At 34.1% G+C, this 16062-nt stretch overlaps 1 protein-coding gene across 1 annotated transcript in view; it reads left to right on the top strand.

Annotated features, from left to right (window-relative positions):
- Positions 1-16062, top strand: part of LOC143681366 (semaphorin-3D-like) — a 137842-nt gene that overhangs the window by 120786 nt on the left and 994 nt on the right. Inside the window, exons 9-11 of the mRNA XM_077158359.1 lie at positions 607-721; positions 2331-2400; positions 5021-5165. Of these exons, the coding sequence (XP_077014474.1) occupies positions 607-721; positions 2331-2400; positions 5021-5165 (330 nt within the window). The remainder of the gene's footprint in view (positions 1-606; positions 722-2330; positions 2401-5020; positions 5166-16062) is intronic.

Below are 16062 nucleotides of genomic sequence, written 5' to 3' on the forward strand. Positions count from 1 at the left end.
GTATGTCATTATATATATGTTCTTTGGCTTAATGTTTAATTGGTAGGGTACTAAATTTGAAAAGGATGATTTTTTTAATCCTATAAGGGGATATTTTTCTAAAGAACACAATTATTGGTCTTAATGATAGAAATAATATATACACACAGTTCTAGTATTTATTGAACTCAGCCTGGCATTGTGCTAAGCAATTTGCATAAGTTATCCCATTTAATCATCAAAATAACTATATTTTAAGGCACTAATAATATTTTGTTGATTAGAAAACAGAGACTTGGAAAATTAAATAGACTTCTGTGGACCATAGATCAAAAAATTGACAGAATATTTGAATCCAAGCCTACCTTATTTACTGTAATCCTGGATGCATCTCACCATTGCCAAGATAATTTGCTTTCATTGCATTTGTGAAATGAGAAGAGTTTCATGTTGGAAGCTCTTGAAAAAGTGTGTTTTCACTCATTTCAAAATTTCAAGAAGGACATATTTAAGCTCTTTGTCTTTGTAAACAATAATAAGACATTACCAGTAATAACCACCAGTTTTAGTCTAGAATTGAATCATACTGTTAGACCTTTATTTTTTTGTTTTTTGTCATTTTCTCAGAATGATGTAGGAGGACAGCGCAGCCTGATAAATAAATGGACAACTTTTCTTAAAGCCAGACTGATATGCTCAATTCCTGGAAATGATGGGGCAGATACTCATTTTGATGAGCTTCGTAAGTCACAGTTTCCTTATTACTTAGAAAAGTCTTACTGTCTGATAATTCAACATTTATTTTTTTAGCCCCCAGTCCTCATTACATAGCCCACCATAGGTTGCACAGAAACTACATCGAGATGCTCTAGATCTGAGCACAACTTGATGAAGCAGCTTCTTTCTTTTAAGAGTTAGTGAAGGAAACAAAACTCCAGCAAGAGAAGAAAAGTTGTTAGCTTTGGACTGCAGCATCCAATCCATTCATTTCTCATGCAGTCACTGTGGAAGGAACCACAGGTGGGATTAACTGGTTCCTTAACCTACAGATGCCCTCTGCTGGAGAGCAGGGGAGGTTTGGAGACCTGTGTTTGACTTGCTAATAAACAGGACACTCAGAGAAACTTTACAAGAGATTCTTTTCTTTCATTTCCCTTCTTTGTGTCATTGCAAGCTAATTCTAGAAGGATTTTTTTTCCACGTATATAAATTTAGCATCATTAGCGTTTATCTTCTTGAACTTGTTTTTGCCATAAAAATGACTAGCCATATCATTAAAAGATTTTATCAGGATTATGTTTTTCAGTATTAAAGTATACATGCAATATTCCTGTTGTGTATATAACACTGACATCTTAAGTAATATTTCAAAGACCATTAATTATGCATAATTTAGTCTATACCAGAGTACACGTAACTATTTTTCATATTGTTACCAAGCTGAAATTTGAATGACCAATAAGTTGATGCAATTTCAAGAAAACACTTCGTTTAGACTGGAGGGCAAAAATAATCTGTGATTTTGTTCTATATTCTCTATGGATCTGTATATTCGTAATAAGAAATGGTTATGAGGATTGTCAAATGAACTGTTTTGTTTATAGGTGCTTAAAATAAACACCTTAGAGTCCAACTTAATGTCACCTAACTGGTGAGCTAACCAATCTTTTAACCTTAATTTCTTATGTCATAATACAATAACTCTCTGTTACCTTAATTTTAATAATTATAATAATTTTCATGAAATTATCCAAGAGGGAGAAAGCCATGTCTTTAAAGATTGACTCATGAGTAAGAAGCTTTGCATTCCCAAGTGTGTGTGTGTGTGTGTGTGTGTGTGTGCGCGCGCGTACATACACACACGTATGTGTGCATCTATTCTTATGCACTTATGTGGGTCTGCTGATCCCTCCCTTCATTTTTTGAGTAACATTTTATGCTTTATCCAATGACTATGGGCCCCAGACATTTTTGAGAACCCTGTGAGAGCTCGTTTCAGCCATAGCCGAGCGCCCCACCTCACGCGCGCTTCTTCCTTGGAGTTGTGTGTCAGGCAGCCAGGGGTGGCTGAGGGGGAGGCATGGGAGTTCAGGTTTAAACGTCTCTGAGGGAAGTTGGAGACTAGAAGAGGGATGCATTTGTACTGTGTAGGTAAACCATACTTATGTATAAAGCAAAAATGGTGTTGTTTAATAAAATACTTTTTTCATAAAAAGTTTTAGAATATATTGTAATTTTAATTTTTGTTTAAATATAGCCTCCAAAACATTGTATAGCTAAAGAAAAAGCAAACATTTTTGAAACACTAGAAATAAAAAATTGTAAATAATGAATATTTTTCCCATTTATAGAAGATATTTACTTACTCCCTACAAGAGATGAAAGAAATCCTGTAGTATATGGAGTGTTTACGACAACAAGGTATGTTCATAAAAACGCTTTTAATCCTTCTAGAGAATTCTTAGGTGTGTGTAATCTAATAGAACTATGTATTCTTTTTTAATTCCTTCCTTTTTTATAGGTAGCATATCATACACGTCTGCGCTGCAGTTTTTCACTTTGCATTTCTGAGAATTTTTTAATATCAATACATTATTGCTCCTTTTACGGCAGTGTATATCCCCTGTATCTACTACCTTAATTTATTAACCTCTACCCTGTATGTAGACATTTCAGTTGTTTCCAATCTTTTGCTGTTGCATATAATGCTACAATGTCTAGCCCTGTACATTTGCCATTCCCCATAGGAGTGAGTAAATCTGTGGGATAAATTCCAAGACTAGAATTTTTGGATCAAAAGGTACAATCATAATAAATAACTTCTGAGCTGCCTTTGTAAAGGTTACACTAAAGAAACACTATGTCTTAATCATTGACTAAGCTGTAATCATGAGATGAGACACTCTTGACTTGTAAATGCCATTTTATTTGCACTGCCCTGTTATCTTGTAAGGATGGAGTGAAGATTATTATCACCATTTCACTGCTCTACAGATTAATGCAAAGTGAGCATACCCAAAGAAGAGTCACCAATAGTAGTAAGAACTGAACTGGAAATGAAGATGTTTTCCTAATGTCAACTCTGTATTCTTGCTATCTTTCTGTATAATGCCCTCATATATTTGCCATTCAGATCTGACTTTCTTAAAAGTTCTTTCAGCATCTATGAAGCTTTCTCAAAGAATAGCTGAATCTTATTTATCTTAATGTTATTTAATCCAATAGCTTACATTTGACTGTATTGAGAGACATTTTTACTCCTCTTGAGCATTAATGCCGACAACACACTCTTTGACATACTTTTCACTCCTTTGAACAGCTCTGATATCAATCTATAGCAATGCATATTGATATTAGTATTGGAAAAATTGAAAATATTGGTATTGGAGGAACGATCTTTCTGCCTTCTTTAAATTACTTCTTTATATATACTGATGCAAACTATCACCTAATTCCTTTATATGGCATGACCCTCATTTAGATCATAATATGTTATGTATAAACTAAAATGCACTGTTAGTTCAGAATGCACCTGAAAATAAAATACTATTTGATTAATTCTTAAATATTGAATGTAAATATTTAAAGATGAAAATAAAGAAGGTATCCCAAGAAGCTTCTATTTTGGACTATAGTTTTCCATTAATTTATGTTTCAATATAAAAAGATGCCAGAAGATCAAGTGTCTGCACTTACTAAAGTTAAGTGTCTTGGCCCTAGTTCTCTTGGCACCTTTCCATTCACAGAATTTTCTTTGAAGTCATTGTGTGTTCTCCACACCAGGCACAGAAATGTGCCAGGGAAATGTAGCTCTAAGACAGTTTTCTTTTCCCCTACCAAGTTTCTGCCCACCCAGGGTGTGAAGTTACAAGTCAATTCTTTCTTCTTGGTGTGCTTTCTTGTTTTATTTTTAATGCTGCCCTGAGCACTAGGTAATGTCAGGATGTGTGTTCCATGGTTTTGTCCAATTAGAAGACATAACTAACCTACAATAACAGCAGTGTCATTAAACATGATGCATCATTCCTGTAAAATATCATAGACAGAGCATATGACTTTTATGGGAACTTCACTCCATTTCTTTAGTCTCTTCTGTTTTTCGCCTGTTTACCATCACCTCCTGATGTTCCCCATTAATGTCATTCTGTGTATATTATGGCTGAGTTATTCATGTCAAAGTAGCATTAGCTCATTTATGTTGTGCTGAGATGATATTTCTCTTCAATCATAAAGGTGAGCGCTTTTATAAAACCAGGAAACACTGAAAGTTTTAGACTCAAAAAAGTGTCTCTTAGTTCCCAGAAATAAGATTTTTAAAAGTCACATCTGATGACAATATTAACATCTTTCATCATTAGTTTGCAAAAATTTGTAAAATTCCTATAGAGATTTACTTCCTCTTAGCAATATGGGCACCAATCTTGTGTGATTATGGTTATACATTCAAAGAAGAAAAAAAAATGGTTGTTTCTAAATATTTTAAATCAGCGTAACTAAAATTGTATGAAAAAATTATTAATAGCTGGTATTTATGTACATTCCCTAACTTTAAGAGAGAGCAGGTAATGAAAGAGTTATTAACCATATATCTAAACAATTCTTTTTTTTTGACCACTAGGTAATATAACTTTTTAGAAAGAATTATGTTAGAATAATTTTGAACAAAATTTAAGAACACATGGGTAAATATAATACGTTCTTCTTCATATTATTCCGTATCCGCAATTTTTCTAGTTAATTGCTATTTTCCACCGTGTGTCCGTTTAGATATCTCTTGCACCCTGAAGACTTAGCTGTTTGTCCCATCCTGGCCACCATCCCTGTGCCCCCATAGCTTTCTGTAATTACCCGAGCTATAGCTCTTTATTCCTGATTGCTAGACTATTAACTCTTTAAGGACAGGAGCACATGTTGTTTACAGCACCTGGTACGTAGTACGTGATCACTCAGTTTTGACCATAGCATCTGGCACATAGTTGTTTCTCAATAAGTGTCTGTTGAATGAACCAGTGAGTGATTAAATCCTGTCATTTTCTTTCAGTTCCATCTTCAAAGGCTCCGCTGTTTGTGTGTACAGCATGGCCGACATCAGAGCAGTGTTTAATGGTCCATATGCTCATAAGGAAAGTGCAGACCATCGCTGGGTCCAATACGAAGGAAGAATTCCTTATCCCCGACCTGGCACAGTAAGTATCCAACCAAATAATTGAATTGTTATCTTAAGCACACCTTCTATTTCTAATTCTAAGTTATTCACCACGGCAATATGAGCTGTGGATTTAAAATGAACTATTATTTATTAACTGTGTTGTGCTAGCATTTCAATCCTTCCCTGGAACTCAGCATTTTTCTTTTGAATAATGATTTTAAATACTACAGGAAACAATGGAATGTATTATAAAGAGCAGATTATATGGAGAATACAGTGCCAATCTACAATGATTCTCTAGAATCATGAAAATGATTTAGTGATCTAGAATAACAAGTATTTGGAATTCCATGACAGTGCCAGGTAAGGATTCATTCACCACGCGCAGCTCTGCATGTGTTAAGATTGTTTTTAGTCCCAGCTTCTACTTTGAAAGGCACGTCAGTTAAATTTCAATGATCTCCCTTCTTGCTATGAGTTTGTTGTTTCTTTATTATGTTGCACTTTGGAAAAACATACATTTTTGAAATGGAGAAGAAACTTTAGATAACTCCTAAATTCTGTAATTGTATAAATAGTTTAAATCCAAATAGTATAATTCACATTTAAAACACAGCTAAAGCAAGTAAAAAATATATTTTATGCTATATTAATTTATTTTAAAATTATTCTATAGTTTAAAATGTTAAATGTGCATTACAAACATTAAACTTTTTCCCCATCGTATCGTTGATGTGACTGAAATAATTTATTATAATTTAAATAACTCAGGTTTGATTAATTGGCCTAAAAATTCAGGAAGAAAATTATCTTTTTTTTTTTTTTTTAAGTTGGGGCTCATTCTGCCTATTTCTACCAGAAGATCAAAAATAATCATCTAAATCTCTGAGAAAAATCATGAACTTAAAACACCTCAAACTCTACAGAATAATTTGTTGTCTTTTCTTATGTGTATTCTTAAAGGGGAGACAGTTGATAACCATGCTTTCTCAATTCTCTTTATATCATCCTGTTGTATAACTTACTTAAAAAAAAACATTATATGACTGTCTTTATTTTCCCTTTCATAATTCTGCAATATGTATATGTATATACATATTCTGCAATATGTATATATATATATATATGTCTCAGGAAGATGTGGGGCCTGATTATATAGTAGTCACAGTTATAGTGCTTTTTTTTTTTGCAAAGCAATTTTATGTTTTCAGAATTCACTTTTTGTTTGGTTGTTTTCTTTGAACGTCAAAGTTGTTCTCTCTTTTTTGGTTGTTGTTTTTGTGTTTTTTGGTCATTGTTTTAAGACTTATATAGGACTTAGTGTGGGCAGGCATTCTTATAAATGCTTTATATATCCTAATTTACCTAATCCTCATAATGACTCTTGAAGCCAAGTACTTTTATTATTCTTGCCATTTTACAGACAAGGAATCTCAGACACAGGCAAGTGCTATGACCTTGCCCAAGTCAAAGACCTCGTGAGTGGTCAAGCTGGATTTTAACCCAGATATTCTGGCTGCAGGGTCCAAACTCCTAATCCTTGTAATGTGTCTCTGTGATAAAGAAATGAGTTAAATTGTATTTATTTTCCCCTTCCATGAAAGAATTCCATGTCATTTGTTTTTCCTTTCATTTTTCTTTTTCGGAAAGGAGATCTATCTGGGAAAATTTTTACTATGTTAGTATTCTGAGGATAATATAGAATATCACATTCTGAGCTGTTGCTACATGTGTTTATTTATTTAAAAAATAAGGATAGTGACCATTCCGGCCATTTAGAATTCTTTTTCAATTATCTGAATATTTCAGGAGTAAGAATTTGTAGCTGAAACCATCCACATTAATAACAGCAAATTATTTGCATATGTAGATATAACAGTTGAGTCCTATAATTCAGAAAAATTGTCGAAATGAATTTCGTGCTGATGTATCAAGATTACATTACTTTCCAATTATAAGCTAGAGATTCTGTGGATGTGGTGTTGTCACCACTTTCCCTGCATTCTGCATGAATGAGCTGTGAATGTTTCCTGAGGCTTAAAGACAATTCACATTCTACATGACTCTCCTCCTAAGTACACAGCCACTCTTCTGAAATGTGATGTGACCCTCCCCACAAAATAGTAAAATATAAACATCGGTGAGGTGTGTTTTTCATCAATGAGAACAGAAGTACCAAATTGTATTGAACAGATCAGTCTCTGCTGCTGAGTACTCAAAACATATTTACACTGAAGAAATTTTCTTTAAAATTTCAAAATTATCTGTGGAATAGGCTGTATCCCAACTGCCAAAAGAATATTTAACTTATTTTTTAACAATCTGGGAAAGGAAAAATGTTTTAGATATAAGGAAGAGCCATTTAACAGAGTTTATCCTTAATAAACATCAATATTTCCCCTGGAATTCCTATGCTTTTTAAAATGTGCAAACACCTTAGCATTGGAAGTTAAGCTGTGAGAATCACATCTTATAAGCCATCTTTCATCCATAGTCCATACTTGGGCCACAATCAATAATGGAGACAGAAAGACAGTCCTTCTCTCTTAGGAGGACTGCCCTAGGAACTCTCTTTGATCAGGAAGATTATATCCTTTCATCAACCCTTAGAGAAATAAAAAAAATATCCTAGTCACTGCTGAAAGTTATTGGTGTTCCCTTGTAGTTTGGTTCAAAGTGGGTTCTTTTTTATTGTTCGGAACTAAACTCAGATTATATCTTTGCTAGTTTTAGATGGGGAGCAGCCACATAAGCCAATCTAAATTTACTTGTTCAATATATTAATAACATTAAGGTAATATGCTTTTAATTTCTTTCTATTTACCAACCCTTTCTAATTGGCTCTTTGTAAGAAACTGACTACCTCCTACTGATAGGTTTGTGGACAGTGTATAGAAAGGTACAGTAGCCAAAGCATATTGATCATTTCCAAGTAACTAGCTCTTTTTAGGTTCTCTTTGAAATCACTATGGCCAAATTTGAAGATGTCTAAAATAATGCATAAATGTGTCATCTCTTTACTTCATTGTTTTTTTCGCATTTTTTCTTAATATCTCTTATTTTTTGACTTGTACACATTGCACATAGTCTGATTTTCTACATTATATTTTGTATTTTGAATACTGATGTGGAACTTAGGAACATCATATATATCCAGTGTGAAAATCTGTTACACAAATATGTTTTTTGTAAACCACCTTTATATGCTAAATGCATGCATTCCCATTTTAAATAATGCTGCATTCATAAAATCATTGAAGTTATATTTCACAGTATGTCAAGTCACTGTATTTGTAAAATTCAAGAATGTAAGAACTGGAATGTATGATAGAGACCACGTAGTATATAATTCACTTCATTTTATAGAGAAGGAAACTGATGCTCAGAATACTAAAATAACTTTCCCAAAATCATATCACCAGAAGCAGTAGAAAGAAGGGGGGCTGGGATTGAGGTTTTCTGAACATTCTCTTCCCTACATTTATCTCTAATATTTACCTGCTCAGTGTACTGTGAATGCTCTCACTAAAGTTAACTGCATTTATTTTGCATAACCTCCTTGTATTTGTTTTCATCTGTTTTTCAAAAGTAGTCTAGTTTCAGTTTATTTTTTCAAGTGAAGTTGTAATTCTTCCTATTTTCTACAAATCTCCAGCTCAAAAATTTTAGTCAAAAGACATTATCAAACATGATGTAGACTTTGTGATAAGAACTTACATGTTATCTCATTACATTCTTCCAACAATGTGGTGATACAGATATTAGCATCCCAATTGAATGCATAAGAAAAAGCCCAAGAAAATTAAGTGCATTTTCAAAGTCACACAGTTTGTGAAGTGATAAGACTGAGATTAAATTTAGATCTATCTAACTCCATATCAAATGCCATCAACTCTGTGCCATTCTATCCAAAGTGATAGAAACAAACAGAAACTTGCAGTGCCACCCCTCAAAGGATCCATGTGTTCTCTGAATAGAAAAAGATGAAATTTGGAACCTTACTATTGTTGTCATCTCTTTGATCATAATTGAGGGGAACGTATCTTACTTTACTAAAAGCACTGCCAAATAATTTGCATTCTAAGAAATGGTTGATAGTGAAAGTCACATTATATTTAGGTTGAAAAATGTAAATAAAACTATTTAAACCATCTTTTCTTTGAAATTTTTTGCATCCATATTGCTATTAACATTGAAATCTAATTTGTTCTCCCCAACAATGCCTTCTGTTGACTTTATCACTTAGTTAAATAAACACTGCAACTTTCAGCAAACCACAGCTCCTTTAATTTTTTCTATTTTTAACATAATGTTTTACTAATTGTGGGGGAAAAAAAAATAGAACTCCTAGCCTTACCATCATATCACTAATCTACAGTTGTTAAAAAGCCTGAAAACTCAAGAATGCACAGGATACTTTTACAGAGAGCCTTCACTTCAAGTGATTCTGCTGCCCTCTGGTGTTGAATTAAAATTCCTGAACACACTGTCTTGTTCAGATGGACTTTTTCAATCATTGACCTCCTCGGTCATGGTGATAAGAAGTACCAAATGAAATGAAATTTGGAAGAATCCACCGTACAATGTTTCAGGTCAGATATGGAAATAGAATTGAGGTCAGGACAAAACCAATAGGCTGTTAAAAAACTCAGAATCTGAGGATTATTTGCAAAGGCAGAAGATTTCTTTTTTCTTTCTTTTTTTTATTAATTTTTAAATTAAAAAAATATATATAACAACAAACTAACACATTCTTAACTTATGATCTTTCCGTTCTACATATATAATCAGTAATTCACAATATCATCACATAGTTGCATATTCATCATCATGATCATTTCTTAGGACACTTGCATTAATTCAGAAAAAGAAATAAAAAGACAGAAAAAAATTCATACATACCATATCCCTTACTTCTCCCTTTCATTGATCACTAGCATTTCAATCTAAATTTATTTTAACATTTGTTCCCCTTATTATTTATTTTTATTCCATTTGTTTTACTTGTCTGTTGACAAGGTAGATGAAAGGAGCATCAGACACAAGGTTTTCACAATCACACAGTCACATTGTGAAAGCTATATATATCATTATACAATCATCATCAAGAAACATGGCTACTGGAACACAGCTCCACATTTTCAGGCAGTTCCCTCCAGCCTCTCCATTACACCTTGACTAACAAAGTAGAAGATTTCATTTTTGAGATTTGATTTATTACAAAATTTTATTCTGTAGTTTGATCCTTTGTTTATGAGGAATTTTTAAGATTTATGTATAAATGAAAACACTAATAAATACTTAGTTGAAAGTGAGTTTCAATTTTTAAACCATTCCCTTATTAAAGAGGTAAGAAATAAGTATTTGTATTTGAGGTTCAAATATTTAAGACATTTATATTTCATTGCTCTTGAATCATTTTCCTACAGTATTAGGATAGCTTTTGAACCCTTTATTTTGTAAAAAATCACAATTTCTTTTTAAATTCCATTTTCCCCCAAAGTCAATGCTTTTACTGTAACTTTTTCTTTAGCTTTACCTTTAAAGACCAAGATTTACGTATGAATGTCCCAACTGAGGCTACATTTTTTTGGTAGGGAGAAATGAGCAAAATATATATGCCATATTTTAATTTCATAACTTGATTTTACTATGTGGACCTTATGAATGATACACACTTTGAGCTTCCCAAGAATAACTTAAATACCAGCAAAACCTGTTCTTTCTTTTTATATAGTTATTACAGAAAGCCGAGGAGTGGTGCAAATAATGATTCAAAAGATTCATGTGAAGTTTTTGGTTTAAAAATTTGAATCAAAGCCATATTTAAAGAAACATAATGATGTAGTAAAAAAGTCAAATTCACAGAAACAGATAGCAGATTACAGGTTGCCAAGGATGGGGGAGTGAGTAGTGAGGGAAATGGGTGTAGAGTTTCTTTTGGAAGTGATGACAAAGTGTGGGTGATGAGTGTTGGTGATGGTTGCATAAATCATGAACATAATTGATACCACTGAATTGTAAACTTGAAAGTGGTTAAAATGGGACATTTTGTGTTGTATATATGTTACTACAATCAAAGGTAAAAAAAAAGAAAAAAATCTTGAACTATACATATACATTCAAAGACTTCTCATCTCAGCTCACTGGACACATTGAATAAATGGTCCTTTTTGGTTCTTTTTTCTTTCTTTTATTTTGAGGTAGTTTTTCTTTTATTTGCTTCACATTTTTTACCTTGGGGAAAGAATCACTAATCCATATGAAATATCAAAACTACTAAGCTCACCTTCTGTTTATTGCCTATCTAGGGCTTATTTATTTATTGGCTTTTAAAAAAGGCGTTTATTAAGTTGCAAGTTTGCAGTTTTAAGGCCGGGAAAATGTTCAAATTAAGGTATATGGTCTATTTTTTAATATAGTGTATCCTTTGAGTGAGGGGGAAAAGAGATTAAAATGTCCTTTAAAAACATATGAATAAGATTTTTTTTATATAAGAAAACTGATCCCTTCCCCAACTCCATTTTAGGAATTCAGAGCTTTACAAAAAATGAAAATGCATTTTCAGAAACTTCATCAGAATATCAAGTGATTAACTGTTTTCTTTAAGGGCCCACCATAAACACTAGATAAGAAAATTTTTATCTACCACCAAATGTAAAATAACAAAATCTCTCCCTCTCCATTATGTTCTATATCTTCATCTGAACAAGAAGTCCTTCTCCTTGAGCAACTCTTCACCTGGGCTTTTCTCCGAGATTTTCAAAAAAGTCTGACCCATTTCCTCTGTTCCCAGTAATTCCCCATTGTCTCTCTTCTCTGGAAACGAGATAAAACCTCCCAAACTCAGGATGTGGGTGTGGGTTTGTCTGAGACCTTCATTTCCCACCAAACCATTAAACCTTCTAACTTTGCAAAGAGATTGAAAATCACAATGTTGAGCAGTGCAGCAGTGGCTCAGCAGGCAGAAGTCTCACCTGCTGTGGGGAGACCCAGGTTCAATTCCTGGTGTCTGTCCATGCAAAAAAAATAAAAATAATAAAAATAAAATCACAATGGGCCACTGGGAAGTTCATCTTTCTAAATGCACCACCATGGGCCATCTGTGGGTCTTGGTGTGTCCATCTGTTTAGAAAGACCTTTTTCTCACAGAGGAAGACATCACTGCCTTAGGTGAGATCAGTTTATGATCTTACTTCAAAGCAGCAAATCTTGGTTGGATAGGTTGGGTTTATATCGTAGATCACACAGGTGTAATGGCACTTCACCTGAAACTAGAACCATTGCTGAGAAATTTTAAATTTTACTTTAGCCAGTGTCCCCAGGGATAACCATGGTTTCCACAATTTCCAAACTCCCTGTCCTCTACCTAAAATGTGTGCTTTTGCAGTGAAACATTCTGTGTCATTCAGTGACTCTGTCCTATAATACCTTTTTCTCATAGAGAAACGATTAGTTCTCAGAAGTTTATGTCTTTATTAATCTCTTAAACTAGATCTAGGTTTTAACCTAGACTGGCCTCACTAAGTAAGGATTTTCTTGATTATTATGTAGAAAAGAGATGTTTTAAGGTTGACTTGCGAACATCAGTGTATCTGACTAAATGAAAATCTGTAATTCACAAATAGTCATCTAATCTTCCTCTTGGGTGGTTGGACTGTGATGGTCATAACAGATGCTGAGTGTTATGGAAGTATTCCCTCAGATTTCCCATGCTGTCCTCCCATTTATGCACCTCAGAAATATGAAGACCACTTTTTGTTGTGGTTATTTGTTATTTTAAGTGAGGCTTTCCTAATTAACTTTAAGTCTGTGGAAAAATCTGAGGGAATCTCATTTTATGTCTCATTGACCCATAGAAGCCTCTTCTTCATATTGAATTTACTGTTTCTTCCCAGCATCTCTTCACTATGTGAAAGATGTCTTTCACTTGTCAGGAGCCAAACTATTATGCCATCAACTCTCCCCATTACTGAGGCTGTCTTCAATACTGTTCCTTTTAGATTCTTTCTGGGTTCTAGAAGGGCAAACAAAGCAGGGCAGGACTATAATCTGGATCTCCTGACGCCAAGCTCCTAGGACTGATCATGGCGATGGGGTGGGGACTGTGACAAAACATCACTCTCTTTGCCCTTAAACCACAGGCTTAACATTGACTTCTAACATAAATAAAAAAATTTCAGCTGTCATTCAATTTTCTTATCCAGAGACCCAAGGTTTGATTTTCAAATGAAGCTCTCCAAATACAAGACTACTTACTGTGTTCAATAGTGTTTTGCTTTTCTGGTATAGAAATTCCTCAAAGAGGAAGGAAGGAAACCTCTAAGAGGATAGAAAGATGGACTTTCTATCTCTGTTATTTAATAAAGAGTCCATCCTCATCAATTTGTGTCATAGGCTGACCCCTAGGAGGATAAGCAGAGGGGAGAGATGGCCCCGATTAAAATGTGCATTTTTTGTGCCCTGTAAACAAAAATCAGACTTCCTTTACATATTTATTTTATTTTTCCCAATTTGCTAAAAACGAGAGCTGTTTCAGTCCCTCCTTGTGGCATGGATCCCCTCACTTTAGTCATTCTTCCGATTAGTTTTAAAAAGCAACTGCAACCTGTAGAGAATAGCCTGAAGCAGCAGGGGGAGAAAACTTTTAACAGCTGTCTGGTGTTTTGCCAAGGGGCAAAGTTCTCTCATTGGATAAGAACCATTTTTCTTCTCTTGCCCATTGCTTCCCGCGGCACTACTAAAGCCCTATACAAACAGGCGGTTCTGCCAAGCATAACAGACTCACACCTCGCCAGCCGCGGCAGCCAGCCAGGGGAGGTAGGCTCGGAACCAGGACTTGGGGCTGTTGGGTTTCCTTTCATCCTTTTCACCTGCCCAGGGTCTGTCTGGGCAGGTTCTCTTTTCTCTTCTACCCCTGTGCTGGTATGAATGCTTCCAGCAAGATAGTGCCGTTTTAAAGTTTGGACGATAGCTCTCTTTTTTTTCTCGCTCAAATTTTAAACTGTCTTAATCTTAGTTTTTTAAAACAGTAGAAACACAGATAACTTCCCTGATTTATTTCCTACACTCATAGGAGCTCAAGTTACTCACCGGCTAATCTTAGGAAGCTGAAGGCAGAAATAAATGATCCTCTGCAGTACATTCAGATAGATTCTGCTAATACCTAGAAATTAAAAGTGCTTATCTATGAAAAAAATTTCACTAGATTTTTAATGCCTGGGGTGTACAGCTGCAATAGAAAAAAAATTGAATTTTGAAGTAAAATTAATAATTGAATATGACCATTTGTTTCAGTTATAGCATTTCCCCACACTTTCTCCTTTTTTTTAAATGGAATTTTCTTTCCCAATTTACTATTACCTGTGTGTGTTGCTTGGCATCTCAAAATATTTTTAGATCTGTGTGCTGCCCAGCTATACGATATCAAAGCAAAAGTTCCACTGGTTTGAATGTACTAAAACAATATTTGGTTCAAACTGGACTATCGTAAGCCTCAGGGAATAACTCTACCAAATAACTTTCATTTGTGAAAGCACAGTGGAGACGTTTGGAGAGATGGGGCATTACGGCCTAGATGATAAAGATCTTATTTAAAAAAACGCTGGCATCATGCCACGAGGGAAAGCTTGCCATAAGGAAAAATGTATTTTCAAAGAGGATCATTTTATAATAAAATCAATAGAAACCAGGTTTTCCATCTTTTTTATTCTCTTAGGTTTTATTCCTCTTTTCATCAGAGGTGAATATGAAGAAAATCCCTGTTTGTTTCTTTTCTAAATCTCATATGTTCTTTCAGCACCATTTCTTTTACAATAAATAATCTAATCATTCAAAAATTTAATATCGAAAATTGTGGCCTGAATGCCATGATATTATTTCTTTTCAAATGTTGGCTATAGTACAACCACAGCTACAAAGTCGAAAGGGGATTTTTTTTTTAAAGGACTGTTACAAAATGGAATGTAGACAAAATCTTGCTTTTGTTTGATACTAATGTGGGCCAACTAGATTGCATTGTGGGCATTATAATGTATAAGCCCACCGTGAATGGACTTTTACTGAGCCTCAAACCTGCAGCCTGTGACTGGGCAACAGCTTTGTATTTTCTGAGCTCTTTTTATCCATATTGGAGCTTAATTTATTAAATACAGGGTTTCTTCCATTATCGAGTGGACAGATTCCACTTGGCCGAAGTAAGTGCTAGAACCAATGACTGAAGACACAGGCTTAGATCTTTAGACCTACAATCAGTTAAGAAGATGCTAAGTGAGTATAAAGGCAAATATCCTGGGCTATTTCTCAACTCTTTGGTGCAGACCTGGGAGAAGTAAATTGATATCTCAGAAGGACTCAGATAAAACTTATGTGAAAGATAATATAATTAAAATTATTCTCAAATTATTTATAGAAAATTATTAACAGATTTTTTTTTTGGAACAACCTCTTTGATATTTCTCCTAGTTCGGTGAGGCATTGTGATTTTATTGTTATGAAATTTGGGGTTGAGAATCATATACTGAGACTAAATCCAGTGCTTTTAACTCCCTGAGGATGAATGACACTTGAATACTTAGATTGAGGAATACAGTATATTTATGGATCCTTGACAGGATTCTAATTAGTGTAAAAGAATGAACAGCTCAGTTCAGTGGAGACTGTTTCCAATTTGCATTAAAAAACTGCAATGGGAGAAAAGCAGCACTTTCCCACAAACTTCCCTTAATGTCACTAAGTTTCTTCTCTATGCCTACAATCACATAACCAAAGTTTTCCTTCCCAAAAGAATGTATTAGCTCCATTTAAGGAATTGAATGTGAAAACAGATTTGTTCTGCTATCAATCGGATAATTTCCTAAATTATAATATACTGACATTATAAAATGATTTATAATGTTTGTGGTGGAAGACATATGCAGGGAAAATATAAAGTG

The sequence above is a fragment of the Tamandua tetradactyla genome, chromosome 1 (assembly GCF_023851605.1).
Source record: "Tamandua tetradactyla isolate mTamTet1 chromosome 1, mTamTet1.pri, whole genome shotgun sequence".
Lineage (NCBI taxonomy): Eukaryota > Metazoa > Chordata > Mammalia > Pilosa > Myrmecophagidae > Tamandua > Tamandua tetradactyla.